The sequence below is a fragment of the Nanorana parkeri genome, unplaced genomic scaffold (genome assembly GCF_000935625.1).
Source record: "Nanorana parkeri isolate BGI_ZX_2015 unplaced genomic scaffold, ASM93562v1 scaffold733, whole genome shotgun sequence".
In the NCBI taxonomy this organism is placed as follows: domain Eukaryota; kingdom Metazoa; phylum Chordata; class Amphibia; order Anura; family Dicroglossidae; genus Nanorana; species Nanorana parkeri.
The window spans coordinates 724,898-750,008 of NW_017307001.1; the positions used below are offsets into that span (position 1 = coordinate 724,898).

At 39.5% G+C, this 25,111-nt stretch overlaps 1 protein-coding gene across 1 annotated transcript in view; it reads left to right on the forward strand.

The window, feature by feature from the left end:
- The window catches only part of CLSTN2 (calsyntenin 2), a 725,439-nt gene extending 701,505 nt beyond the window's left edge, over positions 1-23,934 (forward strand). The window contains exons 10-17 of the mRNA XM_018564198.1: positions 1,100-1,266; positions 3,946-4,094; positions 10,494-10,714; positions 14,803-14,955; positions 15,377-15,522; positions 17,806-17,903; positions 21,614-21,827; positions 23,430-23,934. Of these exons, the coding sequence (XP_018419700.1) occupies positions 1,100-1,266; positions 3,946-4,094; positions 10,494-10,714; positions 14,803-14,955; positions 15,377-15,522; positions 17,806-17,903; positions 21,614-21,827; positions 23,430-23,615 (1,334 nt within the window). The 3' untranslated portion in view covers positions 23,616-23,934. The remainder of the gene's footprint in view (positions 1-1,099; positions 1,267-3,945; positions 4,095-10,493; positions 10,715-14,802; positions 14,956-15,376; positions 15,523-17,805; positions 17,904-21,613; positions 21,828-23,429) is intronic.
- Positions 23,935-25,111: the final 1,177 nt, after the last annotated feature.

Sequence of the window (25,111 nt, forward strand, 5' to 3'; positions counted from 1 at the left end):
TCAGTGTGACAGTGTTCATGTCTGATGATCAGCTGCTCACCACAGCATCCTAGATAGAAGAGAAGGATATCACATGCTTGCCCACACAAGGAAATACAAGATATTTATTTGCATTCCAACAAATAAATGGAGTAGTGGGGGAGCTTGGCAAAGGTGAATAAAAGTGGGAAGATGGTTCCCTCTAATCTTAAAAGCACAATTAAGTAATTTTCAAGCAATGTTATCTCAAGTAACACCAGCCTTTATTTATTCTCTATTAAGTTTTTTTAAGAGGAAAATCTTTGGCAGGTTTTTATTGCTGTCTTTGGCCACATAAAAGGTGTGATAAGCCTTTCCCAATTCTACTAGAAATAACATTGTTCCTGTTATGTCAGTGCTAGAGATTTTTCCCTTTACTTCCTGTCCCAATAACAATGTTGTCACTTCCGCAGTATTGAGGAGAAATGTTCCATTGACAGAGACAGAACTTCAACCATTTCCCACTCTATCCAATGCTAACAAAACATTTTGTGTGGAATTACTCTTTAAATACGGCTTGATAGGGCACCTTTACAATGCATTAGGTGTATAGCAGCGTATTAAATCAAAGTCGCTGTCATAAGAAAAAACACCTGTGCCAATAGTACCCATTCACAGACTACATACTAATGCCATGGCAGTGACTCACTAAATACAGTAGTTTTAAATACACAAGCCAAAGCTAGGATGAAGTATATCAGGTAATGGCTATTACCATAAGAAACGTCTCCAACAGGTGTTTTATGAGATTTCAAACTGCTTGTTATGGATTGATGCACAGCTTTATTGAATAACCCATTTGTACAGGGTTCCCCAAACAACCATGAAGATACTATTGAGTTAAGACAGTAAAACATTACATCTGTAGTGCTCATGACCAATTTAAGCTTAGTATTAACAACAATATATACCAGCAGAATTTGCAGAACAGTCAAAATGTCTAACTTATCCTGAGCCTCTATTGAAAAGCCTCAAAAATTGAATTGTGCTCTCCCAATGACATACTAGTATTACTTGATGGATTAAGTTCTATGCTCTTGACAACAAACATGTTCTTCAGATCCTTTTTCTTCATTTGCAGGAGGGGAAATCACCAAACCCAAATTTGCCCAGTATTTTCATGGGAGCATAGCTGGACTTACCCTACGTCCTGGCAAAATAGATAGCCAAAACATTATTTCCTGCTGGCAGGCCTGCAGAGAAGGACTGGACATCACTTCACTGGAAAACCTAGGACAAGGTATAAAGGTAAGAAGACCTTACAGAAGTGATAAGAAAATCAGAAATCTTAGTCACCTAAACTCACTGGGGAAATGTATTTTGTAGGCTAAACTGACATGGTCCTATGAAATCACAGTTTTGTTTAATATTTTTTTTTATGAAAGTGTTCTGTCTCAAATATTGCTTTGCGCAAAAGATATACCTCCTAAGACCCAATATCTATGGAAGTATGGAAACTTGCTGGCAGTTTAACTTACCAAAAAGACTCAGATGTAGGATTTAGTGTGATTTACAACAATGTTTGACCATTAGCAGGGTGGGTCTATGAGCGGCAACTGGGGGCTGTGCTAACTAATAATAGAACAAAGGGGAGTACACAGGAACAAACCAAGATACATAAAAGAATTAAGAAATAACAGGCTGTTGTGGCAGCACAGAAACACTGTGTGCTTTCAAACATTTTTCGCTATATACTTTAAAGTTGATTCCAACTATAGTGAACCTCTTCAAGAACTCTTTTGGTTGATAACTTTTATTCATAAAATAAATTCATGCTAAGAGAATACAGAGGCTGCTATTTCTGAATTCTTGTCCCAGATTAGTTGCTTGGCTCTCTTGCTGATCTATTAGCCTAATAGTTCTGAAGTTCTGACTGTTTTCTATTCTTCTTCATGCTTTTTCTGGGTCAGTGACAAAGGAAGTATTGAACCAGAAAAAGCCAGGCAACTAATCTTTTTAGTAGGAGGCCAGCGGTAACCCCTGTATATTTCTGAAACAGAGACCCTCCACATAGTACATTTTAATCTGACTACAGCAGTGACAAAAATATACTTACCAAACCTACCTTTTATGTTTTCAAAATGTTGTCTCAATTACCATTTTCAGATGCACTGTCCAATATCTAAGACTCCACACTGCTCACACACCCCACCTGCTACTTCACTGTTCTCTCTGTCTGCTCCCAGCAAAGCCTCACACTATCTGTATTGACAGCACTGAGGCTGTGTGTGGGAATGCACATCCAGCCAGGATTGAACTTCGCATGTGTGGGATCTTGGCACAGCATCACTTAAATGACACATCCAATCAGGTTGAAACTGTTGGGTACAGGGTTTCTTTAAGTAGTCAACCTTATAAATCCTTTCACAAAACTATGCACCTTTGCACCTTCTAACTTTAGTGAGGCCAGCAGGATTTCAGAATAAACATACTTACGATATAAGAACTCTGCTTGAAGCTATTGAATCTTTAAAACCTTTTTATCACAGTTCTCTTATCTCATTAATCATATGGAGCAGATTTGGAGCATTTGTGCAAATTCTTTTAGTTAGATGAAGCTGACTTATACTTTTCACATACAAAAAAAAAGGTATTTGATATGGAATATAAGTAGACACCAAGGTTCTACATAGTTACAAGAACTAAAGTGGAGCTGTCATCTTAAGGTGTCAAATTCAGTAATATGTGGATATATAACTCTATCCATTCCTTTTTGCCTAAAGTGTAGACTCTGCTATTCTAACTTAAAGCAGAGGTCACCTAATACCAGTTTAATTTATGACTGCCTGGTGCATAATAGATAATGGACAATTAAATTAGGCTTCAGGAGCCTCATTGATATAGTTCATGCATGAGCTACATGGTTTTATGTGGGAATGTCAAGTCAGAGTTCATTTCTTCACTACTTTTCTTTGTATGTGTCTCAGTTGGATTCTATAAAGACTTGCAAAAGTAAATCAAGCAAAGACTAGTATATCTTGTTTTTCCACATAGTGTGGGGAGAGCTGGGAAAGGGGCTAGCACTGAGATGGTGCGTGGCATATCCAAATGTTGCTCACACTTAGACCCTAGCCCAAAATAAACAATTATTTTAGACTTATCCCTAGTGTTTCAAGGCCTGGTTTAATAGTGATATTTCCGGGTTTTTGTAGAGCCTAAATACTTTTATCATCTAGCAGCCTATGTCTTCTAGGTGAGTTCTCTGGTCTGCTCATTTGCTGCAAAAATTATAGACAGCTCCATATAAAAAAAACTAATGAGAGTGTCAACTCACCAAGTGAAATTTCAATGTATTCAAATTAATACTGATAATAATAAATAGGTGTACAAACCATTTAAGGTGAATTATTTTAGGTTAATAGAGCTAATGAACCACCTACACTAGATGTTTATTTTCTTGCCCCTTGTCTGCACTTGTATGTAGCGCAGTTCTGCTCTTTGAGAGGATAAAAGTAGCTAGTCTTCTATTGTTTTTGCATCTGCATGGCTGACCTTAGTTAACCAGAGGTAGTATAAAGAAGAAAAACAAAGAAGACCACAGGGAAATATAGAGGGGACGGTAATAAAATTAGCAGGTCCTGCCAGCTCAAGGTTATTTGGCTCTGTCTGTATGCCCAAACGTGTGCAGTCAACTTTTACCAGAATCTATGTTATCACGTTTTTTCTTCAGAATGTTAAAATTCAATGGATTTTCCAGGCTGAGCTTATTTAAATTGTGTAGCCATGCAGACAAAGTAGAATATATATACATTTTTACGTAAGTATTGGGGGTATGATTCTAAAGCTTTTAAATATATTGACAAAAGTGAAACTACAATATAAACAAAAAGTATAAAGAAATAAATAAGTAAATAAATATTTTTTAATTAATTTTCCAAATTATATCTGTTCATTTGGTTTAAGACTGTATTCCTTGTCTTCTCTTAGTACCATTTCAACCCTTTACAGTCTGTACTGATAATGGAAGGTGAGGATATTGACAGCATTAACCAAGCTCTAAGGAAAGTTTCATATATCAACTCACGGCAGTTTCCAAACACTGGCAAAAGACGACTGAGGGTGTCTTCCAAAGTCCAGTAAGTGTCAATATAAAACACAAAAACACCTTTGAGAATGATTATGTGTGTGTAGACAGTCTCTGGTATTTGATACTATAAAGTAATGGCCTTAGGTTTGCTAAACTTGTGGTTTACCATGAGAACCGTTATCCTTCCACCAGCTTCTAGAGGTCTGGAACACTTGCCATAGCAAACCTCTGCTGTCAGTCTACAGGTTTTGGAGTTAAAGGTGAACTATGAGGTGAGTGCTTTTCACTCACCTCATAGTTCTAGCCGACCTGTGACAATGAGACTGTCACAGGTCGGCTCAGTAGATCGGGAAGTGAGCGAACACATACTGGCGTTCGATCACTTCTCGATCCTGTCACAGCTCTCTGCCGTGACAGGGGAGTGGCTGGGTTCCCCCTCCCCGCTCCGATCCTCCAGCGTTGACTTGACTGGCGGAACGGACGGGGCGGGTACAGCTGGCTCTGCCTCTCCAGCCGTTACTCCCGCAGCTGGGTGGATCCAGGCATAATTGTCGGAATCCGCTTCAGCTGCGGCGTCTCAGTATACCGCGAGCTGTAGCTCGCGGTATACTGAGCTTAGGATGACGGGACGCTAGTTTGTGTCCTCCAGTTACCCGAAGGAGAACTATGGGGAAAAGCCATAACCCCATAGTTCTCCTTTAATGGAATCAGTCATGAAACAAACCATATATGAAGAGCATCTGATAAAGGCAGCCAATCTTTTACTGAACTGCATACCAGTTCCGGACAGGCACATTACTTGCAGAGAGGCTAAAGGAGTTCATTATAACTGTTCAGGAACTAGTATGTGACTTTGGAATCAGGGAGGAACAGGTTTCCCCCACAGGTGTTCTGCTTTGTGATAGTCTGGTAAAGTATCTTCAAAGACCTTTACTTTTAGTTCACTATGACCAACAGATCAGACATTACTTTCTCAGCAATGAAGGTGGTAGAGTGCTAATTAGGGATGAGTGATCTGCCTAGATTAATGCAGTGTCAATGGTAGAATGGGACAATTTTCTTGTGGTGGATAATCACATTTTTCTTAGAATCTTTTACATTGCAACTTATGCTATTCAGCTTCCATAATGATAGCAAATTTCTGCAAAGGGTTGAGAATTGTTTCCATATTCCTATAGAAATTGGAATAATACTTTCTTTGCACATGTTGTGACTTAGAAAATCTGGGTTTAGTATTGTGTTGACAAAAATGATGAAGCTTGTCTTTAAAACTAAGGAGTAGTGCTAAGTGAACCAAGCAAGGTTTGGTTCACTGGAAGTTTGCTGTCCACCTGGAAAAATCCATGAGCCCCGTACATAGCGCCTGAATTATATTAAAGCCTTTAGGTACCAAATCTTGTATTTTTCAAGACCAATTTGAAAGCATTTAAAATAAAAACCATAGCTGGGTACTGCCATGGGGGACATGTACCAATGCAAAAATAAAATAATAATGTTGATGGGGACAAGGGTCTCATGCCCACATCCCTGGCATGGGGGGGGGCCTTAAGGGAATCTGCAAGCCACTTTTGAATAATGGTACCCCCAGAAATTAGCCACCCCATGTGAATGAGTAGGGGGTACAAATTACCAGTACCCCTTGTTACTTGTTACTCATTTATAAAGGAAAAACCAAAGTAAATAAACACACACACTGTTGAGAATTTTTTTTATTAAATGTAAACCCAAATTCAATGGGGTTGATGTATTAACCTTATAAACACACCACGAACATGTATACACCTCTGCAGTGTGTTCCCTCCCAGCATGATCTATGGGTGGAATCTAAACACCTTTGTAGTGTGTACACACCCAGCAGGTGTGTTGTGCAAAGCCAAGCATGAATTTGCAAGGTGATGTTGTGTAAATTAGCTCTATGTTGTGTTGCTTGTGTTGATGAATGCAGGAATGTAAATGCATGAGCTAACCATTTTTGTCTAAACTGTGAAGCAGCATTATATATGCATCATGTGCATGATTTTTCCATATATGGCATTAGTGGAAATATGCTTTTAGAGACTTTTTGGTTGATAAATACGTTTTGCTGTGTAAAAATCACACGCACCTAGGTGCGTGTGTGTGTTTAGGTTAGTAAATCACCCCCATTATGTCAGTTTTCATATATATCTACTGTACATTACAAATAGGACACAATCAGTGGCGTCACAAGGGGGGTGCGGCCCGCACCCGGATGACACCATTGGAGGGGTGACACCAAAATGACTCACAGTCATTTTGGTGTCACCCCCCTCTGAAAAGTCGGGCGCTCGGTCATGGACTGAACGCCCGACAGTATCAGGAGAGAGGAGGGGACCCAGAGGCATACCTTAAATATCAGAATACTGCCGCACGTGCGCGATGACGTCATCGCGCACGCATGCGCAGTGACGTCTCGGCGGGGTGACAATCGGTTACCGCTCCGGGTGTCACCCATCCTCGGGACGCCCCTGGACACAATTATAACATTATTAATGTTGTATTGTTTTAAACATTGCTAGTACATGCACTTTCTTTTGAGGTGCCATGCTCTCGTGTTCATACTGTTTAAATATAAGCAAGGCTCCAAAGGCTCTCATATGCATCTCATGTGCTAAGTGTACTTGATTGACTATAACAAGATATCTCTATCACTGTAAACTGGTTATTGCAGATATATATTACTGCAGAGAACCATATGTTGGTGGTGATAACAATTAAATGGAGAGCCATCTAATTAACGTGTAGTAAGCTTTCTGCTGAAATATTAATTAAATGCCCGTTAGCTATATGATTCAGCTAAAGATTAACCCTGGTAGCAATCAGCTCTAAACCAACCAAGCCAGAGTGTCAGGTACCTGTTCGCGGGAGATGCTGTGTCCCTCTGCGGGGACATAGACGGAGAGGTTATCCAGCAGCATGGCCCGGCCGCGCAGGCGCAGACGGCAGAAGGCCCGGCGGGTTGCGTCGCCGCGCGGCATTACGTCATCACATCGGTGCGGCCCGGTCACGTAATCAGGCCGGCGCATCCGCAGTAGCTCATCCTCGGCCTATATAAGGCGCTGCAGGGCGCTCATTCAGTGCTGGGTGATCTTCAGCCAGCACTGGATGTTCGTGCTGTGCTTGTTCTTGCTCCCTGGTCATTGGCCCTGCCTTGCTCCTGTTCCTTGCCCATTGTGGTTCTTGTTCCCTTGGCTTCCTTGTTACCAACCCGGCTTGTCTCTGGATTTCTCTCAGGTTTAACCCCTTGTACCGTATTGCCCGCACGCTACTGACCCAGCTAGTCTCTTACGCTCCCTTCTGCCTATACCCTTCAGCACGGCGGCTATTCTGCTAGGTCACCAAGTAGACCTCGTGACCTTCAGTTCCGCACTCGTGCATCCCCTGCCTGAACTCTACTGTTCTCAACCCCAGTGGTCATCAGACGGGGTTGCAAGGGAGGTCCTCCTCGTCATCTCGGGCTCGCATCACAAACCTAACACAGAGACTGACAAATACAGAGTGGACAGACATCAAAATAGGTTTAGAAAAAAAATTTAAATATTGGAGCTTACTAGTCCTTAAACATGATTACTGCATTAGCTTATTCCTGGAATGTTTTTCTTTTTTTTCACCTGGTGATCTTGCCAGAAACACACTTCCTTTCCGAGGGCGACAACATTTGCTCACTTTACTGACCTTAGAACAGAAAGTGACCGAGGACGACAAAACAAATCCCCTTGTTTCCTTTCTATAGCATAGAGGAACGTGTTCTGTAGTTCACAGATATGTACCAGCAGGGCTGATAACATCGTTTGAGATTTCATTGCAGTGAAATCAGAAAGCACAGGAAATTACTGGATTTTTGGCATGATCAGCAGATATTTTTGGCTCTTATCAAACAGATAACAAAATGCTTTTAACCCATTCTCTGCCAGGCACTGCATTCTACTTAGCTGAAGTGACCACGACCTTATAGCAGAAAGGTGAAAGCCAGCAACGTAAGGCATACTGACCTAGCTGAAAACATTTTTGTTCTGCTGTATGCCTTACGTCGTTGGCAGGGAAAGAGTTAATGGTATATTTAACAAACCAAAAGCAGTTATATAAGATAAGTGTATTGTTAAGGTTTACATACACTTTAAATTTGAAAGTTTGCAAAGAAAGCATAAAAAAATATATGTAACCCAAAATACGTGAAATTTGCCTTCCATATGCTATAATTTGTATTCATTCTAAAAAATATAATTTCACTAACTAGTTTATTATAACAAAAAATATATAGTAATCCAGTGGTTTCCTTTATAAGTCTCATGCAGCCTCAGTTATTGCAGATAATGTTTTACATGCGCTCTCTGTTTTCCTGGTTATAGCCTTCCCATAATTGGAAGTCAAGCAAATGTTTCCTAATCAATATAATTTGATTAAAACATTTACCATTAATAATAAAGGTTACCCATTTTATTTTTCTTAATTAATGTGTCTCACTGCCTCTTGTCACATATGTATGTGACTCATACTGACAAAGGTTGTGGGCTTTTGTGCTAACATATATTTAACCTAAGCGTGTATAATTCCGCTATGGAAATAGAAAGCCACTAGTTATGAAGACAAGAAAATCATTTAATTGATGTGTTCTCCCAGATTTTAGATGTGATATGTATGCCTTAGTTATCATTTCTGAAAATGAATAATATGTACAGTTTCTTGTCTTTAAATAGAGTCCACATATTGGATGAATACAAAGCTTTGTCGAGGAGTTTTAAACATCATTTATTTTAATAAACTGGGGTATGGGAAGGATAAATCATTACTGCTAATTAATATCTAATTGAATATTGGATTCCTGTATGTGAAGATGTTCATCTAGCTCTACAAATGCTTTTGCTGTGACTTGAGTGATTCACACAATTAATTCATATTCAGTTATTTCAGGTTTTATTATACCTGTGTGGCCAGAGCCTATAAACATTTACCACTAAGTTGCCAAGTTGTGTGGATTTATTTATATATATCTAACTATAACCCCCTATTGCTCTTTGCATTGCAATATTAACTCATTGAGAAGATTTTAATTTTTGTAGGTTTAGTTCATACATACAGGAAGTGTTTGTTCTATGTTTGTTTCCATGTACACAGTGAAATATGATGGCTATTCTTTAAGTCTGTGTATAGTCATAACCTTTTTTTTTAGTTTTAGAAAGGGAAAGGTTCAAATCCCAGCCAGTTTATTTTTTTGGTCATCCTCCCATTGCATACAGTGGAGATGCACCACGTAGTGAGGGTAAATCCCCTCGTCGACACTGGTCACTGGAAAAAGTGTTCTCATTGTGAGATTTACCCTCACCACATGTTCTAGTGACAACTGTGACATTTCCCTTCGCTTTCTCATTGTAATGATGATGGTCATAATGACAAATAAAGAGGGTGAATCTACCCAGTAGGGACATAGACAACAATAAAATCTTGATAGAAGTTCTAACCTTTTGCTATTCTAACCAAAACTATAAAAAACTAAGTTTTTGGTTAAAGACACATTGAAGTGGACCTTCATTCCATAGATGCACTTGGCATCATTGCACTCCTCCCCTGCTCAGCAATCTTTAACTGCAAGAAAAAAACATTTTCAATGTTTGGGGGTTTTGTTGGTCCCTGCTATCCTATTTGCCTAGATGAGGATGACCTCTACTCGACTCTGAAGTCTCCTGGGTTATGCATGTCACATATCTCAGCATGCCTTAGGTGCCATACAGTGGCTGAAGGTTGGGGGCAGAGATAGTGGGTTACTATCAAGGATCAGTTGCATGAACCAGGATGAGACAGCCACCTCCTGATGATGTGAGACATGGAGATGGTGGTGCAGGACCTGGCGTGCAGCATTGGTAAGGTAGATGATAGGAAGACAATTTTAGAATCACTGGGCAGGTAAAAATGTGCACTGTGCATAACATCAAGGAGAAGGTATGTGGGGGGAAAACATTAAGAGGGTGATGTTCCTACTTTAAGGTTTATAGATATTCCATACTGCAGCATCTAAGTTCCTGTGGAGTCAGTAAAATCAAATAAGAGTGAAATGGTCATGGGCTCCTGTAGTCCTCATACACCCTTTACAGTCTGATGTTTGGAGGGTGGAGTATATTACCTAGTCTTTATTTTTTGTCTGGGATAAGAATTGTGTCATGGGAGGCTATTCTTGCTGGATAAATGCATGCCTGTCTATTAATCTTGTGAGAAGAAAAGGACCCCTCAGTGGGTGGATATTCAACTGCTGTCTACTTTAGTTTACTGGCATACCTTTGGAACTACTATCTAATCTGTAACAGACATGTTACAAACCCTACAAAAATAAACATAAAGGCAGCCAGAAAAGTAATTTTTTCTAATATTTAAATAGTGCTTAGCTGTTTATTTATTTATGAGTTCCGCCAGGAAAAATTATGATTATGTATTCCAGATGCTTTGGAGAAGATATCTGTATCACCATTCCAGACATGGAAGCATATGTTGTGGTTCTCCAGGCCAATGAACCCAAGATCACAGTCACTGGAATGGATCACTTTGCTCGGCCAGCCTCAGAATTTGAGAATGCAAATGGTGTGATTTTGCTTCCAGATATAAGAATCATCAGCACAGTCAGTAAAATGGAAAAATATTTGGATAAGAACTCTGGCAAATGTAAGTAGTTTCTGCATAACTCGCTCAACTTTTTCCAATTAATGCAGATGGTGCAAGTCTGATACAAGCTAATAGTGTACCATAGTATTAATTAGACATTGATCCTGCTAGACTCTGCATTGCATGATGAACTGGATTTTTTCTATGGTCTGCTATTCTGGAAGCCAATCCTGAAAGTTGCCAGTAAGTTTGTAAAAACTGCTTCTTATGTAGTAGTTATGTCATGCTACAAAAACTCATCCCCATAGTTAGAGTCAACGTGTGTGCATGAGTGCAGCTGTCACACACAACGACTTTATAGATCGAAAACTGAGCAATCACAAATCGTTGATCGCTCAGCTCATGACTGACTGACTGAATGTCATTCACCACTCCCTGCAGGGATCCCCATCCCTGTTCCTCCAGCACTGATTGAAAGGACAGACAGGGGAGGGGCAGGCACAGCTGGCTCTGGCACTAGAGAGATAGAGCCAGCTGTCAATTAGGTAGTGGGGTGGATCCCAACAATACTGTCAGGATCTTTCCCGGCCGCAGCGTGGATCTGCACTGTCAGCATATAGCGGGCAGAAGCCTGCTATATGCTGACTTTGGGTCACAAGAGGACATTAGTAAATGTCTTCCTGTGATCCAAAAGAGAACTAATCCCAAAAAAGGTTTGAACATAGTTCTCTTTTAATTATCCCTGAGCTGTTAGATTTTTCTTATTACTTATAACCAACAGTCAGGCACACATCCATACCCACTGACTTGTGACTTTACCCCTAATATCATGGTAAGCAGTGATAGAGCTGTAAGCTTTAATATGTTCATCTAATTTCAATCGTTTTAAAAGAGATTGCAGCTTTCCTTAACCACTTGCTACGGGTAACCGTACATTTACGGCAGACCACAGAAGTGGTTATACCAAGAACATAGCTGCTGTAGCAGCTGTGTTATTGGTGTTATTTTAAAAAGCCAGCGATGGCTGTTCATGTACAAGTGATCCGGAATCTAGTTTGTACCCATAGGCAGATTATGCTGCCCCCACCCTCCTCCACCACCACCGGCTTCCCCAGACCTGCTGTTCCCGGTCGGGCCCGGGACCAGGACAGCAGGTCTCCACGTAATGATCAGAGAGAGATCAGCAGGCTTACAGCCACTGATCTCTCAAAAAAAGTGTTTTAAAAATAAAAAATTAAAGTAACATATAAAAAATAATACAAATGCACGCACATACATATGCAAACATGTGTAGGTGAGCCTACGCGCATAAATTGCCCCATTCACACCTAGGCGTTCCGTGCAGTAAACATGGGAAAAAAGCGTGCTTTGACGTGTGTTCACAGAACACATAAAAAACATCAAATGTGCTTGTGGTTACATTACTAGTTAATAGGACCCCAAACATGGCTGGGAAAACATGCCATTTTCCCGCACAGATGTACACATTCAAATGTGCATCTAGGAACCCCATTGAAATCAACAAGGATGTGTGTCAAACGCCGGAGAAAAAAGCCTGCGAACACGTGTCACCATGAACATCCGCAACGCTATGGTGTGAATGGGGGCTAACAGCACTGTGCAAAGCAGCCCTGATTGGTGTTGTCCCACCCAGCCTGAGCACATTTATAGAAGGCGTTACATGTGGCCAACATCAACACACATTTATATACATACAGTATGTTAGATGTGTAAAAGAAAAACGTTTTATGTCTGCTTGGAGTTCAGCTTTAAACTGTGATTATTCACAGTTAGTTACAGCTCTATATTTGCCTCACTGCTAACCGATATCGAATTAATATCATTCATGCATGCCGTGAATAAATTACCATTCATTTACATTTACAATATTGCCTCAGTCTATTAGCAAATGATAGGGATATATGTGAAAACATGCCTCACATGACACTGTACAATTGCATTCACACAGTACATACTATATATAATTTACTGACAGTACATCAGACTACTGCTTCCAAACCGGAAATCACTGTTTACTTCTTTTGATATGATGATGTATTGTGTTATTCATATGACACTGATCTGTGTCAAGATTCAGCAGCATCAGCACATTTTGAAGTATAAATAAATCTATATCCTATTTAGGACAATTTCCCTCACTTCCCATCTAGATCTCTGATATTAGACAGAATAAGTGAAGGGGAGTCCCCCTAACAAGCACACAGCACAGATAGATGTTTTAGTTATTCCCCACTCTTCAACACTAAAACAAAAGTTTTGTCTGGAGGTTGGCTTGTATATACTAGTATAATCATATAATAATAATAATAATATTAACTAGGGATGCACCGATACTGTTTTTTCCAAATAAAGTATAATATTTATATATCGATACTTGCCGATACCGGTACCTTCACTAGCATGGCATCTGCTTCCCGGCCAATTGGGAAGCTGGGTGGTGTGTCATTACCCACTGCCGGGCTTCTTGATTGCCTGGGAAACCGGTGTTCTATCAACATGTCCAACGTGTCGAGATCTCCAACTCCCGTCTGTGCACCTGCACGGGCAACCAAGAGCAGTACAAACTTCTCTAATTTAAATTAGTGTGCCTGCACGGGCACCCAATGGCACAAGCACTGATGGGAGTTGGAGAACTTGATGAGGATCGCGAAACCGCACAGGCGCACTTACAGAAATTGAAGAAGTCGATGAGGATTGTAAAAAAAAATGCCAGGGCTGGAGCATGCGCACTAGCATCATCTTGTCAAAATCTTCTATGTATGTGGTGGCACGAGTTGGAGATCTCGACGAGTTGGTCATTTTGGACAGAACACCAGCTGCATGCAGTTTGGCTGGCTCGATGCTGATTGGCTGTAAAGCTGGCCAGCCTCCCGACCAATCGGGAAGTTGGAAGGCGGGTCATCCTGATTGGCCGGGAAGTTGGCTACATGTTCCCTCACGGCACTGCTGGTCAGAGGAAATCTACCTCTGACCCGGAAGTTCCGGTATCAGGGTAAGTATTGAAGCATTTGGATGAGTACTCGCCCAAATACTCGGTATCGGCACCAATACCAATACTAGTATCAGTGCATCCCTAATAATAATAATTAAAATAACAAATTAAACATCATAGCCTAACAAAATACCTCTGTGAGAAGTGTCTCAGTGGACCTTAATGCTCAACTGAACGCTCAGTTCAAATAAGCGAAATACATTGCAGGTGCATCAAAACAGAAGGTATTTAATGTCTTACGTTTCATTTTCTTTCTAAAACAGCCATGGCCTGAGTAGATAAGACTGTCCCTTCCAGAAGCTGCAGAGCTGCAATCAGCAGAGCTCATACTTCCTGCTGATTGGAGAGCTCATATTTAGCCAGGGGGTGTATTGGACCTCTGCCGAAAGATCACTGCTTCCACACAGAGAGCAGGGGAACTTTTTTGTAGCATGTTTTGAGGGCCCTAGTTTACAAATGTGATTAAATTGGAGTGCTGGAAAGGTAAGTGCAGGCTACTTATTATACCTGTTATCCAGTAAATCTGTTACTTTTCCCAGTATGCGTAAAGCACAGCTTTAAGAATGGCACTTATGGTCTACAGATAGTCTGCGAGCAGTGTGTCACAGGTACAGGTTTTCTGGAACCTTAGTCTATACTGGACAAATGGTAGATGGGAAAGGGGGGTGGGCAGGGACTAAGTGAGTGGCTAATCTATTATTATTATTATTTGTATTAGTATTAATTATGCATGCAAAGTACACATACCTTAAAGGGTCAGTCCACCAAAAAGTAATATCTGAGTTATAGATGGAGTCTATGTTGAGCTGTATTGGGAGGGGTTTGGGTTTTTATTTCTACCTTTTCATGTTTTAGCAACTCCTGTTGCATTCTCAAGAGCATGAATCAATTAAAAATGCAACAGAAGAATGGGAAGCCATCATGATGGATACTGCAAGTGTGCTGAACTGGGAGTTTAAGCACGGATATCAGTCTTTTAAATTGTGAACAATTATTAAACATTTTGTCAGTCATAGCTCTATATAGATTCATTTCAGCTTCATATTGTATTGCATATTTTGCAATGTAAGTATTGAAAATGTGTGCTGATTGTACTTGTATGTGTCCTTGTCCCCAGCTGCTGGTGCAGTGGTAGTGGAGGAAACTCTACATCATTTGGATTTCTGTGACGTCTTCATTATGGGAGATGAGCTGAACACCAAACAAGAATGTCTGGAGCTGGATCGCAATGCTCTGCAAGGGAAACATCTTGATGCTACCAATTCGACCAAGGGCTATTCAATCTATGGTATGGGAAGACTGCTAGGAAACAGATATATTATTGACAGGTTGTATGTGTTACAGACAACTGCAAAGCAAACATTTCTTATTTGCTTCCTGGTGTTGGCAGTCATGGTAAGGTTCCTAAGTGGTTCCCTTAAGCTTATTTCATTCATGATCAATACAATTTAAAGCTCCATTATATAGAAATACATATGACTTAAATTAAACAAATTCATGTTAGTTTCATTACATTTCTACCAAACCGCGACCAAATGACCACGCACCCATCGTTCATAGGAACTGATCACCCATTTCGGGACATGTCAACACTGTTATTGACAAATAATCTGCCACAGCTTCCTAAATGTCGAAAATCATTTTTAAAATAGTTTTTTTTTTAGAAAGCTGTTTGTTTATTCATTAATTACAATTCTCCTTTTTTTCAGGTATAGACTCAATGAAAAATTACGAAGAAGTCCTTCAACAAATACGCTATCGTCACTGGGATTCTGCTGCTATCTTTGGCCGGAAGTTCAAAGTCAAGTGCTCTGAATTAAATGGACGCTATACGAGTAATGAATTTAATCTTGAGGTACGAAACAGCTATAATATATGAAAACATAGTAAGCAACAATATAACTGCATGAATTAATAAAAATCAACTTATATCGGCAAAACATGGCTAAGATTTTTACCTGATTTGTCTATGATCATGCACTGTTGAAGATGCTGTAAATCCCGTGTATCAGGGAAAATATTTAAAATGTAACTTTTATTTAACACATTAGTAATTATACACAAAAACAGGGATTAAAAACAAAACTATTATGACCCCCTATCCTTGCGTTCTACAATGGAATGCACAATGCAGGCAAAACTGGAGGTATAGATATGGAATGCACCTTACACATGGATAAAGGAGGGGACAGTTTTCTTTTGGCTTGTTACAATGCAATGTATAATGCCATTTTATAGAGCCACTTTCTGTCTTCTGACTATTGAATCCCAACCTGACCTCAGCTAAGAATATTCTTTTTTCCATCACATTTTCTAAATTAATTTTAATATTCCCCTATTTCTTAGATACATTGATGTTTATACTTGCTGCAGTATTAGCAGGGATATATATCTATAGATACATTATTCGCATACTGCTGGTTTTGTATTGTGTACACTCTGCAGATCTACAGATCTTTTGGGGGGATCCCTCTACACTTTCTACAGTATCTATTGTAGGTAGTTAGTCTTTCCTGGGTGTAATAGGGGCTCTGTCCTGTAACCATTTTATTTTCTAGCTGTCACATATCTAGTGGTCATTCATTATGGAATCTATGTGCAGTTTAGCTAGATAAGATATTTAGCTTGTGAAAAAGAGTATGCAGTTTAATACAACTGATGATTTCATCGTCTGACACACAGAATTGGGTCTGGCACCTTATTGAGGAATATTTTATTTTCTAGCTGACACATATCTCATGGTCATTCATTATGGAATCTATCTGTAGTTTAGCTAGATAAGATATTCAGCTTGTGAAAAAAGAGCATGCAGTTTAATACAACTGATGATTTCATCTTCTGACACACATAACTGGATCTGGAACCTTATTGAGGAATATTATTTTACCCTTACTGGGGTGGCAATAGTTTATAATTGTAATGGTTTTTATCCCTGGTTTCTTTATTTATAATGTGTTAATTTTATATGTTTTTCCTAATACATGCTATTATTAGGAGAAATGATTCTCCTCTGCAGTCAGTGTCATAATTTATCCAAAGTTGTACCTTTCTTACACAACTTATGTAAGATACCTTTCTGCTAGCCTCTCTGTATTTTGCTAGTTGAATCCTTGGAGTTACCAGCAGGTGATGAAAGGTCTTCACTGAGGTGCAGACTCTAGAAGTGCCAGACATTTACTAGAGCCCCTAATGGAGCATATAGGCATCTCTACTGGATAACTTGTAGGTTGCAGCCCTTAGGACTACCTTGCTGGTGACAGCTGACAGATAAGGCCAGGTGACATGCCATCTCCTGAGGCAAAGTCATAGCCAAGTCTCCAGCAGCTGTATATGGACAGCTGCTGGAGACTGTGCTCTCCCTTGTGATCATTCAGGGAAGCAGAGCTGAGAGAGTTGGGGCTAGCTGTTTACAAATATGATGAGCAGTAAGTGCTTGGGCAAAAACATAAAGATATACTTTGCTGGGTAATGAATACTTGATCTGGATTCAATATTGAAAAAAAAAGGATGATCCTTTAATACTACTTTAAACCATTAGGCAGGACAACAAGGCAGAATCTATACATTGATTATCAGTAGAGAACATCTAAAATTAGCACATACATTGATCGCTATTTGTGCCGGCACCTGGGAGTCAGAAAAATCAGTTGCAAAAATCTTTCAATACGCTAGAATATTTCTTCAATGTGAAATTAAAATGATTTGGTAGAGATGCCGTTGGCTAAGAAACAAACTGTTCTTTCATTTGAACAGGCATTGTTCAGCCAAGAAAAGGAACATATTAACGTTGTAACTACCCAGAAAACATATATATGTATATATATATAGTGCAATATAAATGGGTAAGCCGTATTAGTCCAGTAGACAAGATGTCAAAAAAGAACGGCAGATTTAATCTTTTTAGAAATAGTCTTTTCCCTATAGCCCTTTCGCCGAAATGCATCAGCCAGTGTGCTCAGGTGTTTGTCTCTGTCCTCAGTGTCAGAGCAAATGTCCAAACTTTGCCAACATATATGTGACAGAAATACAGCGAGTCACAATAACAAAGCGTACACGATTAAGGGGTCATACTCATGCACATCTGCTAACGTGGTGTACATGATAATACAGTTAATAATATTGATTTTTTTCTCTGTAGGTTAACATTTTGCACAATTCCAATTATATGGAGCATGTAAACCACATGGTGATTCAGCCGCAGTTCATGCCATCTCTTCAGAATCCAAACACTGAAGTGTTGGGGCACGAAAGCCGAGGTATGAAAATCCCATATCTGATTCTGAATTCTTGTGATTGCAGAGTCCAATTAGATCTAATGCAGAGTATAATTGCACAATGATGTGGCATCAACACTGTTTATTATAACAACATTTGATAAGCTGTACTGTATCATTCGAATACATGTGCAATGGGAATTCTAAATGCTAAAAACAGCTGGTTATTAAATACAGATGGAAAGAAGAAGTTCTGAGACTATTATCAGGCCTGCATGTAGCTAAAGCAAGGCTTATCCCTGTTACTTAGTACACAAAGCATGGCATGTACCACCCAGAAGGTGGCAGATGGCAGAAGATTATCTGCTTTAATGGACTGGCATTATACTTATTCATGGAGCAAAAGGAATCTTTTTTTATATAAAATGCAAATAATCTTGCATTTATCTTACTGTGTTCTATCTGACGTATAATTTGTTATTTAAAGCATATACAGTACCCTTAGTTAGACCTCAACCTAAGGTATTGTTTTAACTGTGTGCTCAGGAAGCCAGAGGCATTATACCAGGGGTCCCCAAACTTTTTTAATAGGGCCAGTTTACTGTCCATCATACTGTTTGGAAGCCTTTTTGTGGCCAGTAGGAGTAAAAAAAATGGCTAGGCATTGGAGGTCAGTAGGAGTACCAATGTTCTGGTGCCAGTAATCGGTGTAAGAAAAGAAAATGCATCGGTAGTCAGTGGTAGCAAAAAATGCACCCGTGTCAGTGTTAGAAAAACTTGCCCCAATGTCAGGGGTCAGTGGGAATAAAAAAAATGCCCCTGTATCATTGGAAGTAAAAAATGCCCTAGCGTCTATAAAAGCACAGTTGCATCTGAAAAAGTGAAGCATTCACCTGCATCTGTAAAAGTAAAAAATGTTCCAGTGTAAGTGTTAATTAAAAAATGCTCCTGTATTGGTGTTCAGTAAGAATAAAAAAATGCTCCTGTCAGTGGTACTAACAAATGCCTCTGTGTTAGTGATCAGTGTCAGTAATAAATGCATGTGTGTTAGTGGGAGATATGATGTTCGTGTGTTAGTGGGAGATATGATGTTCCTGTGTCAGTGGGAGGAAATGGTGCCCTGTGTCAGTGATGAATGGGAGGAATGGTGTCCTTGTGCCAGTGGTGATTGGGGGGAATGGTGCCCCTTTGTCAATGGTGAGTGGGAATAAATGGTGCCATTGTTTCAGTAGAAAAATGTTGTTCAGTAAGTCTTGGAGGTTTTATTTCCTGTGCCACTTCTGTTGATGACATTACAGCCTGCACTATACAGACAGCATTGGGAAGGAGATTTCTCCACTCTACGATACTTGTTTCATTGCTGGGTGCTGGAGCACTCTGCCCCACTACCACTCTCACACAACTGCTTCCCCACTGCAGCTTGTAATGAGAAAGCCATGCATGCAACCAGCTTGTTTTGGGGACTGCTGCATTCTACTAATATTATAGCCCCACTGTGGCTATCCAGTGCACTAATGTTCCTTTAGCAAACTTACCACATGCTGCTTGAATTACTGCTGTTGGTTGGAATTTAATGCAGGTTCTATTTACTTTGGCCAGCAGACCTCTATTATCAATTGAAATGAAAAAAGAGGAGGCTGTATTTGATTTAAATTGTGTTGGTAATATAATAATATACAAGGGGTAGGCAAACACTGGCCCTCCAGCTGTGGTGCAACTACAAATCCCATTAGGCAGCACAAGGCTCTGACAGCCACAAACATGGCTCCCAAAGGCAGATGCTTGATGTAGCTTCAACACAGCTGGGGAGCTGGAGTTTGCCTATCCATGTAATAGAGTATTACCAAAAATGTCTCCTCTTAATTTGTTATAACTGTTGCTAAACTGTTTAGCATATACAGGTGAAACTCGAATAATTAGAATATTGTGCAAAAGTAATTGCAGTAAGTGCTGCAAAAGGGGCCCAAACCAAGCACTGAGTACATATGCATGCTTGTACTTTTCAGAGGTCCGATATTGTTCTATGTACAATCCTTGTTTTATTGATTGCATGTAATAATCTACTTTTTGAGGTTGTGGATTTGGGGTTCTTGGGGTTTTCATGAGCTGTAAGCCATAATCATCACAATTATGACAAATCACGGCTTGAATTATCTTGCTTTGCATGTAATGAGTCTATCTCATATATTAGTTTCACCTTTTAAGTTGCATTAGTGAAATAAATGAACTTTGCACGATATTCTAATTATTCGAGTTTCACCTGTAGATATAGGTTGAACTCGATGGACTTGTGTCTTTTTTCCAACTGGCTAACTATGGGGTCTATTCACGAAGCTGCCGAAGGATCTAGCTGTAGCTTCGGCCGCTCCTTCGGCATTTTTTTTTTCTTACATCGCTCCGTGTCAGAATAAACTCGGCAGCTTAGTGAATAGACCCATATGTAACTATGTGTCTAGAAGAGGAGAAATATATAATGATCAATATAGACTTTGGAAAGTTTCTTCAAATCTGCCAACACTCTTTTTGCTCAAACAAATAAATATAAAAATGTGTGCTTGGAATGTGTGCAAAATCATTTTCTGTGTAAGGATGTAATTTTGCCCTAAGTCAAAAGGCCTGCCTACCGTGACATTGTTTCCTTTAAAGTGGACATGTGTTCCATCTTAATGTAAACATTTTGATGTAAACGTGTGGCTTAAGAGTAGACCCCACAAGATGTCAACTGTTACCTTTACCAACCAAAAAAGCTTCTTCTGTGTCACTTTGTCACTGGGACCTGTTTTTTTCCAAATCTTGGCTAAGCCCTGTTCACTGTCATTTCACTATTCAGCAAGACTCTGTCAGTGGCCAGTAAATTCACTCTTATTGGGCACTTGGCTGTGGCTGACACTTGGAGGTACTTAGCCATTATGTTAGGAAAAGTCTAAGTAAAAGGCCTAAGCAACAAACTAAATCAGAAAGGGGCATAGAAGAGGTCACTCTGACTAATATAGGTAATAGAGGGCATCTCAGGTGTCTGCATTCAGGTGGGATTTTTGTTTTCAAACTGAGTGAGGTTCATTTTACGTTTATGTTTATGGATTTCAGGCTGCATCGTCAATCTACTTTGGCTCCCTTGCACACATTCTCCTGAAAGACTTCTCTCACTTCTGAGAACATTGCAACACGCAGTGAAAATATGAAATTTGGTCTTTTAACAAAAGTGGTACAACTAGGGTTGCCACCTTTTCTTCAAGCGAAACCCGAACACTCAAGCGACGCGTGGACATTTTTTTTGGGAGAATGAGTTGTAGCTTATTCATATGTAAATAGCACCACCCATACATATGGAAATATCACAGTTGAGACTATTTTCAATGGGGAGCCAGTAACCCCTATCTTAATTTTGGTTGCCCCTGTCTGCCTGACATCTTGTGTCCGGGTTTCTGCTGCCATGAAACCCGGACGCAGCATTCAAAACCCGAACTGTCCGGGTGAATCCTGGACAGGTGGCAACCCTAGGTACAACTCATATAAACTCACCCTTACTCTGAATCTTCAGTCGCCTTAGTATTTATGATAAAGCTTTACTTTGATGTGTAATGTTGCCAAATGTATGCTGTAATGTGAAATCAATGGCAAACCATTAAATAGCAAAATTTGGTGAAAAAGCCCTCTCATCTTCTATTTATCAAGGAATTATATTACTGTATTGCTTACTTAAAGTAAATTGTTTAAAAGTACCAGAAATAGTAATATCAAATTGTTTTTAGTCTCTCCAGGTGCTACAACAATTGTCCTTGTGGCTTGTATCAGCATTTTGGTGATTATTGTTGTACTGGGAATCTTCAGATTACGGGCAGTTCACCAACATGACTTTCCAGAAAGAGAGACAGCGAAGGAAACAGAGATGGACTGGGATGACTCTGCTTTAACTATCACAGTTAACCCAATGGAGGTATATGTTGTTGTTTTGTTAACTAGGTGGAAATTCTTTTAAGTTAATGTCACATTTCAGTGTTTTCTGTCTCTTCCATATTAAGGGGATTTTAATGAGTTAAATGTCCTTTGACTGTACTGTTACCTATATTGTATGATTGCTTTATGGACATAGATTGAAAGCTGTACTGGAGACCAGAGGTGTGAATTTTAAAAACATACCTGGTAAAGTACAACATAGAACTATGAGCAAAATCAAAAATATGCGGCAGCCTGTCTATCATTTTCACAGACATTTTTTTTACTGCAGCACCCCTATAACAGACAGTACTTTTATTACCTGTTATTCCTGCCAGCAGAACCATTGATTTTCCACTTCCTTTAACAGGATGACAACACAGTTTGTTCTGCAATGAATTCACTGAAGCATTGTCATCCTGTGGGCAGGATAGTTTTAATTTTGACTTCATTTAAGCAGTACTGTAATTTACAAACAAATTAAAGCCTAACTCCAACTGGGCAGTTACAGCAACAGTTTATTTTTCTTTTTTTCTTTTGGAAAAAAAAGTTTTAAACCATAAGTAAAATCAGTGATCACTGTAAGCAATGTTCTAGTTTTTCGCAGCCCTTATAACTGCCATTTTGCTGGACCGGATGGTCTGCATGTAAATATGGAGAAAATTACAAATAAAGGTTGGTGATTTTAAAAAATAAATATCTATATTTATATGAATGTAAGTACCATTATTACGGGTATTAACCACACACACACACAGTTACACACAAAATACAATATAGTAGTCTATATACAGGTATTAACAGTATACAGTATTGTTTGTGATAGTGATCTTATAAAGTGGAAGTAACGTAAAATTAAAAAAACAATGACAGGTAGAGTTTTTTGGAGACATCACAAACTCTCTCTGTCTCTTCTGTCATAATTCCTGCCTTCCTGCCTGTCAATGTTTGTGTACACTGAGGCGTGCATGCTCAGCTCAGGCCACAGGCTCGGGAAGGTCCTGTACTGAGATAAAGTAACTCCCCTTTGCATGCATGGTAGTTACATTATGCTGGCCTGGGCAATCAAGAAGCCAAAGACTCTGAGCCCAAAAGAAGTCCAGGTGAAAATGTATTGACCAACGGCAGAGGAGAGTGCTGACATTGCAGCGCTGGAGGGGATTGCCAACAAGGTAAGTAGGCCATAATGTGCTAATATGCTGTACATACCAGCACATTATGGGAAACACCTCCTGAGGGCACAAAATGTAAATTTATGTTGGTGGTTTACTACTGCTTTAGGCAGTAGTAATACATCTACACATATTATATCAACTCTGTATTAAAGAGTAACTAAATAACTGAAAAATAAAAAGCTAAATAAAAAGCAATAGAATTAGATGGCTAGTGTGTTTGGCAAGTACAATGACAATATCAGTCCTGAAATTCTATTATTCTTAAGCTGCTTATATTTTCTAATAACCTCTTTTCTTTTATTCTCATTACATAACTGCAAATGAAATGGAGATAATGTGATTCTTTTCTCAGGGATGGTTGTTTATGCATATAGCAATCTGATGGTTTTTTTTCTGTTTGCTTTCTGTAGAAGTATGAGACAAATGTGGCAGGCGAGGGTGAAAGTGAAGAAGAAGAAGAGGTAGAAGATGAAGATGATGATGAAGAGGAGGAAGAAGAGAGCACAAGTGGTGAATCTGAGGACAGCGGTGAGGAGGATGTGGACAACCAGGCAAATTTAAAGCAGCACAGTGTGGCACGAAGAGGGCACTTGGAATGGAAACAGTTAACACTTACATACTAATACTTTCTTCTTCCTATTCTTCCTTTTGTAAACACAAATATTATTTATTTCAGAGGCAACTTATCTAAAGTGGACATGTCATCTACACACCCTGGAGGCCACCATTTTGTAAACTGAACTAATTTTCAGCCTATCAATTCACTAGGAACTAGTGATATCATTAAGGGCTGAAGCACCATTGTGGCAGCCTCCATTGTATGACTGTGTGTAGGTGACATGTTAGCTCTAAAGACCCTGGATTCAGTGACAGGATTATGAACTACTGCTAGGATGTTGTACATTGCCTACAACAGTCTTCACAAAACATTGAGCTATCCATATACTAAGTTTTGTAATAAGTGAGAGGACATTGTGTAAAACTAGCTGTGGCTATAATAATCATCTCCAGGTTGTTATAGGTGCAAGTGGTATATAATAGTTTACATGTAGCTTATTTTGTGTTTGCCATCACTGTCAACCCATTTGCCCTGGATGAATATGTATTGCACATATGCTAGAGAGAATGCTTGAATTAAACCTTTCATGAGAGAACATAAAGAAAGCTAATGCTGACCTCTCTCTGAAAATATTTTCCTTGGCTGTCATACTGACCCTGCCTTCAATACTTTCTGTCCTTGACTTGGAAAATGATATTGATAAGGATTTCTCTGTTTTGCTTGTCTATCTTGTTTTGCATACTTGTTCTAGGTGACTAACTCAGAATATATTGGAACAGGTAGTTCAGCAAAACATGAAGGCAACAAACATTTTCAGATGGAGGTCAGTAATGGAAGCCCTCGTATTTCTCTCATAAAAGGTTTACATTATGATTTGAGTTTATAACACATGTGGATCTTTGCTTCAGGAGATATTGGAAAAGACACAGCTAGATGGTATTTATATAAAGAGATCTTCTTTTTTTTCTTTTAAGTGCCTGCTCTCCAGTTACTGCTTCACAAAGTTTAATGGCACAGTGTAATGTCAAAGGGTTATACCGTACAGACCCTCTCATATTTGCACTGGTGTTATCTGACACCATGCAAGGGAAGTAGTCACTGTCAGGTCAGTACATTTTAATATGACACCAGCCATAAACCTGCAGGTGTGCCATAATGGTAGATCTGAGGGCCTCCATGTGTTATTCCTGGGTGTTGGAAGGCATGAACCTGGTCTTTTCTGATGTGCAATCAAGGGGTATAGTCACTGTAAAGTGAGCTGATTCAATATGCCCCTAGCTATAAACCTCATAAGCTATAAGCTATGCCTTGATAGGGAATCTGGGGACCTCTGTGTGTTATTCTGAGTTTTGGAAGGCATAGCACTGGTGTTATCGGATGCACAAGCAAAGGGTACATATGCTGTCAGGTCTGTAACACTTAATATGACTCCAGCTGTAATCCTCCAACTATGCCATGAAAAGTTAGGGGGCATTTAAGTGTTAGTCCTGTTTTCGGAAAGACATCTGAAATACAAAAGGGCTAAAAGCAAGTGACTTTTATGCACCTTGTTTTTTGTGT